Source organism: Galeopterus variegatus, unplaced genomic scaffold, assembly GCF_000696425.1.
Source record: "Galeopterus variegatus unplaced genomic scaffold, G_variegatus-3.0.2 Scaffold1225, whole genome shotgun sequence".
NCBI classification, from domain to species: Eukaryota; Metazoa; Chordata; class Mammalia; order Dermoptera; family Cynocephalidae; genus Galeopterus; species Galeopterus variegatus.
Window position 1 is genome coordinate 222,993 of NW_007727336.1, and position 6,745 is coordinate 229,737.

General features: G+C 35.9%; 1 protein-coding gene across 1 annotated transcript in view; it reads right to left on the bottom strand.

Moving 5' to 3' along the window:
* THOC1 (THO complex 1) overlaps nt 1-6,745 on the bottom strand; it is a 57,908-nt gene that overhangs the window by 37,088 nt on the left and 14,075 nt on the right. Inside the window, exons 8-9 of the mRNA XM_008575710.1 lie at nt 6,052-6,134; nt 4,511-4,584 (exon numbers count right to left, since the gene is read on the bottom strand). Coding sequence (XP_008573932.1) covers nt 4,511-4,584; nt 6,052-6,134 — 157 coding nt within the window. The remainder of the gene's footprint in view (nt 1-4,510; nt 4,585-6,051; nt 6,135-6,745) is intronic.

Here is a 6,745-nt window from a genome sequence, read left to right on the forward strand (position 1 = left end):
AGTGAGCGCACCGGCCATCCCCATATAGTATCCGAACCCGTGGCGGGAGCGCCGCCGCGCTCCCAAGCGGTGCACTCTCCAGTGCGCCACCGGGCCGGCCCACTAATTCAACTTTTAATCTGGCTATGCTACAAATCTACAGTGCCAATACAGGTTTTTTTTTTTTTTTTGTCCTTTTTGTGACCGGCCACACCGCACTCAGCCAGTGAGCGCACCGGCCATCCCCATATAGTATCCGAACCCGTGGCGGGAGCGCTGCTGCGCTCCCAGCGCCGCACTCTCCTGAGCGCGCCATGGGGGTCGGCCCAATATGTGTTTTTTTTAACTTTTAAATTTACAAGCAATCATTATACTAGACAATGTTTTCATTGTTAATGTTAAAACAAACATTTCACTATTTTTTATCTAAGAGATTGTTTTTAGTAAATTCCTCCATATCATTAAAAACAGCCAATGAAACCTTTTAGTATTACCCATATACCAAAAATGCTCAAGGTATCAGACTAGTTCATACTCTCAAATAGCCCCCCAAATTTTCAACATCATCTCTACAAAATTAATTTTGTCTTTAAACACTGTTGTGTGTTTCCTCATTCCATTCTTTCAAAATAAATCTTAATAAATTGAACCTATGAATTACGGTCAGCACTTTCTCTAAGCTTCAGGTCTATGAAAATATTCCAGATAAGAATGTAATCTTATATGGGAAACAGAAAGTTGGTTTAGTGATGTGCAATAGTACTGTGACCTTAAGAAGCCTACCTTCTTTATTCTGGCCAATTAAAAAAAAGAAGTTAATCCCCTATTTTTCATCTTTGAAATGGATACACTTAAAATTACTTTTCCTGATGACTAGGGAGTATCATGGGAAACATTACAATACTTTTTAAAGGATATAATAAAATAAACTGAGTATAATTTTTACCATGTACTTTTTAAAAGTTTCTTTTGGGGGTAGTGTTAATGTTTGAAAGACAGAAAAAATGCCTTTGTTTGTTTGTACATAAAGTAAGGAGGTTAGAGTAGAAAAGTATAAAATAATTAAATAGTCCAAAATTCAGTTTTCTATAAGAAAGTTTGAAAAGATATATATGTGATTTCAGAACAAAGGAAAAGTATTTTAGTAAAACATATGGAAGCACATTTGATGAAGAATCTCACCACAGGAATCTAATTCATATTAAGATCATAAACAAGTCAACATCATAAAAATCTTTTTAAAGAGTAATTTCATTAAATTTACATCAATTGTCAACTCAAGAAAAACATACACACATATCCGAAGTAATACATCATTTATCTTACACCAACACTTCTGACAACTTCAACTACCTGGAACAAAGCTGTAAATTTGGAAGTAATTGAAAAAGCAAGGAAACAGTGATCACAAAATTCATGCATTATATTTTGCAAAAGAGGCTTGAAATTATGCTTAGGTAGTCACCCAGATTACAATGGCTTTGAATTACATGTAATTTCGGGTAAATAATTTGGCAAGCTTAACCAATTTTGATAAAAGAATGCTAACTTTGCTAGAGTAACAGCTAGTATCTGAAACATGTGGATCTTGCTTCAAATAAATTAATAAAGAATACTGACTACTACTTCTAACTAACCAAAATCTAGCACCTGCCAAAAGTTTGATCAAGATTCAGCAGAATTTTAAAGAATCTAATGGGCATGTTAACTTTCACTCTTCTTAAACTCTTGCCCGGTAACAATAAGTCTGAAAACAGGGAAACAATGATGTGAACCTCAACCTCTCTCTACAGTTAAAGCTACTTCACTGACTTACAACAATAAGTTTATATCTCTGGGTTTTTTATGGTTTGAGTTAAAAAAAATAAATAAACAAAAACCCACAGAAAAAACATTTTCCAAAATGTGAAAAAAAGAAAAAGCACTATAAAAATTATTTATATCCATGAAACAATATCAAGAACCAAAATTTTATAGTGTCATACTTAATGTTTTTGAAACAAAACTGTTTTTGAAGATTATATACACACATATAAAGAATACATAAACACACACAAGATTATACACACACATAATTCTACTCAGTTACAACATATAAGATTGAATATAATTAATACCTCTTGAAATGTAGTACTAGGAAAGTTTGTCTCAAGAAAAACGGATATAATACCTCTAAGAGAATGAGAACAAGTCCTTTCTTGGGGGGTGGGGGTGGGGCGGCTGGCCGGTACAGGGATTGAACCCTGGACCTTGGTGTTTTTGAGTCCTTTTTTGCCTTGGTTGCCAGGAAGTTCACTTCTAATTTAATGCTTGATACTGATAACAATCTTATTCCAAGTTGCTAATTATCATCTCCTACCTGTAAAGGCTTCCGATCTCTCCTTTTATCATTAGTTGGCTTGGTATGTGTTTGAGGTGCCTTACAGAATAAATTTTAAAGGCGTATTAACATGTTACTAGAAATTAATAGTTACTATTAGGAAATTTTTACAGTTGAGACATTAATATATTTTTTAAACAATCTACCTCTTGATGGTTTTACTCCCCCCACCCAGTAGGTGCTAGCCCCCTCTCTTTTCTTCTGTGGCTAAATAAACTTCTTGAAAAAGTCTATACTCCATGTAACCACTTTATTACTGTCCATTCATTCCTCAACCCACTGCAATTTGCCTTCACAAATTTCCACAGAAACTTTTGGATTTTCTATTTATCTACATAAAACAAATGTAACTAATTATTATATTTGCAAACAATAACAAATTAGAGGTGACAGTTACTATCTAAAATAGAATGTTTTGTAACTATTTTAACCAAAATACTAAGTAAAACTTCATATATATTTATATATATATATATATATTTTTTTTCCTTTTTGTCTTTTTTCGTGTCCGGCAACGGACCGCAACCCTCAGTGTCGTGCCCGTACCGGACCGGGACCGGCAACGGGATCACAACCCTCGGTGTTGCGCCCGCACCTCGCTCAGCCAGTGAGCGGGAACCGGTCTGTATGTGGGATCCAAACCCTCGGCGGGAGCGCCACCACGCTCCCAAGCGGCGCACTGTAGCAGTGCGCCACTGGGCCGGCCCCTAAAACTTCACATATTTTTTAAATATTGAGCAATTTTATAGGACCTTACACAATGAAATTTTAATACAAAAATTTTTATTGGTGTACTTGAACCAAATCTGAAAAACACTTCACAGTGTAGATACATAGATAATGTACTCTACTGTGTAAATTACAATGCCTGTGACCATCTGGTGACACAAAAGCTCACAAAGTAATTCCCCATACCCTTTCTTCCTCCATTTGAAAAACAACAACAGAGAGAGGCGCTGCGCTGAGTTCTGCTTAAGTGATTTTCCTGTAGCTGAGACTAGTTTATGAACATAACCAACAAGGCTGAACTGTGTACACAGGCTTAGGCAGAATCTAACTAGAAAAAACTGCATTAGGGAGAGTGACTTTGGGCTCTGTTTATACTTCAGGTGACCCATTATCTTGTAGCCTACTACCTTGGCCCAGTGCTCTTATATTGCTTGGGCCAGAACCTAAAAGCCTATTCTGTCCAGTGTACATCAACAAATAGGTCTCTCAAAAAGGGCTAATATTAATAGCTACTGGACACTGAACAGACACTGTTCTAAGTGCATTACATTTGCCATTACATATAACACCAAAGACGATGGTAATAATGATAACCACCAAGTGCCTCAATGACTCTTTCCAAACATAATCTTATTCAATCCTTTCAACAACTGTAGTAGGTAGGTGGCATTACTACATTTTAAAGATATTGAACTCAGTTGTAGGGAGGTTAAGTAACTTGCCGAAAGTCACACGACTAGGAGGTATTGGCGTTAAGCCTGGCACTACACTATTTCCAATATTTCCTTTGGGGATATGTGTTTGAATTTGAAATGTGGAATGTCAGGAATACATCTCCCTGTGCAGATACAGAAATCCCCTACTGATCTTCTGGGGACTGCCTCAGACACCTGGAAGAGTGCTAGTGAAAGAAAGCTTTCCTTCATACCTTCCCTTTTTTCTTTCTCTATACCAGCACCAGGAAGAAATTATTTGGAAAGAAAGCACAGGTCTACAGAGGATGAGATAGGAAACAGGGATAAGAGCAAGGAGGGGAGAGAAGAGGGAAAGGTGGTTTCTCACCCATTCTACTGCACTAAAAGTCAGCCCAATATCCACGGGCACTAGGTCCACAAGTTTAATGAAAGGGAGAAGGGGAGGACCTCCTAAGGTTGCCTGTGACTGGCTTTTCAAATGCTGGGCCTATATATAATGTAGGCTATATAAATAATAAATTGTCTGCACATAATTTAGAAACCAAGTGATAAAGCCCACTTGTGATTTAGGATTTATTGTTTTAAGTAATACACATGAAAGTTACAAATGAAAGAAATCTATAAACATGACTTCTTTCCTCCTTGTCTGTATCCTCAGTCCAGTACTCAATAAATCATTAAGAGATTATCTTTGTGAATCAAGAAACCTTAAGCTCTAAAAACTCACCAAGTTGTTGGAGCTTCATCATCTCCCATTTCACCTTCTTCTACATCCATTCCTTCTTCTCTATCCTCAGTGTGCTAAATTGAAAAAAACAGAGAAGCAGCAGTCAGGCAGAAGATAAATGCTAGAATAGGTCATTTACACACTGCTAGACAACTATTATTACAGAAGTCTAGTCACAGTAACTCTCTAGACCTATAGTTAATCTTTAAGGTAATGGGATTCAGGAACTCAAGAGAAATATGACGATGATATAAGACAGTCATAAAGATTTAGTGGAAAGTTTTAAGCCAATATTTCTCAAAATGTGGTCAGTAGATTATCTCTGGGAAAAAAGAATCAATGCTAAATATGTTTTAGAAATACAAGGTGTCTTCAACAAGTTCATGGAAGGAGTATTGTATTTTCTTTTAATTCAATTTTTCCCTGAACTTTCTGAAGTGCTCTTGTACATATAATAACAAAGACAATTCAACAGTAAAATGAGCAAATGGCGGCATGAAGAGGCAATTCACAGAAGAAAAAGAAATTAAAAATAAAAATAAATCAACATATAGTAAGTTCTTCATATAATTCTATGATAATAATCAAGGAAATGTAAATTAAAACAAAGATGACTTATTTTTCAAGTACATATATCAATTAAGCAAAGATTTAAAAAAAATTTTTAATCCGCAGTATTGCTGTGAGGCTGTGGGAAAATGGGCAGGCATTCTCCATGTGCCACTGGTGGCAGTATAAAAGAGTATAGTCTTTTTGAGAAGTAACTGGACGATAGCTATCAAAATCTGAAACATGTTTATAGGTTGACCTAGCAATTTTACTTATTGGAATTTATCCTAAGGAGACACGTGCATAATTCAGAAATGTTATATATAGTACTAGTCACTGTAATGCTGTTATTTTTTACTAGAGATTATCTAAATGTCCATTGACAGGGGATTATGAGATATCCATTCAAAGACATCATGAACCATTAAAAAACTGACACACATCTAAATGTACTGATGCAGAAATAGATCAGTTGAAATCAGAAACTGAATTTCAGAACTGTGTGTATTATATGACCTCATTTTGGAAAAAAAACATACATTTGTACATACACACAAAAAGTCCTGTAAGGTTAAACAGAATATTATGAGTGATTACAGAAATAATACGTATTCTGTATAAGGAACTCAACCAATACTTAAAATAGAAAGTACACAAAAAGACACAAAAAGTCTTATAAGGTTAAACAGAGAATATTATGAATGGCTATAGAAATAATATGTATTTACAGAAATAATATGTATTCTGTGTAATGAATTCAACCAATGTTTAAAACAGAAAGTACAACTACTCCATTAATCCACTTTAATAGAAAGTACAGCTGCTCCATATTTTAAACACTGTTTGAACTTTTTACACAGAATATGTATTATTTCTATAAATTGGAAATGAAGGTTTTCAAATTCTTGATAACTCAGAGGTCCATTCATATGAGTTATCCCAATAACAAACTTATAAATATGTTCTGTCAGAAGATTTCTTATCAGCCTCACCTTCTGACCCAGGGTGCTTTCTTGCTCATTGGTATTGAAAACAGTGACATTTTCCAGGTTAAACTGACTCTGCAAGTTAAGACCTATTAAAAAAAAAAAAAAGATTTTTAAAGCAAATCTACTGACACCTAAACTTGTACAAGAATATAACCTCATGTCATATAACCAAAACATATAAGGCAAAATCCATAATAAAGCAAAAGACAAAAGTCAGAAATAATACCACACTTGATTTTCAAATCCTCTGTAAAATTCACTTCTTACAGGTGCCTTTAGAGTACATAGATCAATAGAGTTGATCCTTGTTATTCATGACTACTCAAGAGCACTTCCACAGAACGCAATATGGAGTAATCTATAATTTTGCTGAAGCACAAATGTATATTATATTAATCAAAAAGCAAAGGTATATAACAAATAAATAAATATATTACAGTTAATGAGGGCCAGGTTTCTTACTGTCAGAGAAAAAAAGTTAAAAATAAGCAGGTCGGGCCGGCCCGGTGGCGCACTGCTACAGTGCGCCGCTTGGGAGTGCGGCGGCGCTCCCGCCGAGGGTTCGGATCCCACATACAGACTGGTTCCCGCTCACTGGCTGAGCGAGGTGCGGGCGCAGCACCGAGGATTGCGATCCCGTTGCTGGTCCCGGTCCGGTACGGGCGCGACACTGAGGGTTGCGATCCGTTGCCGGACA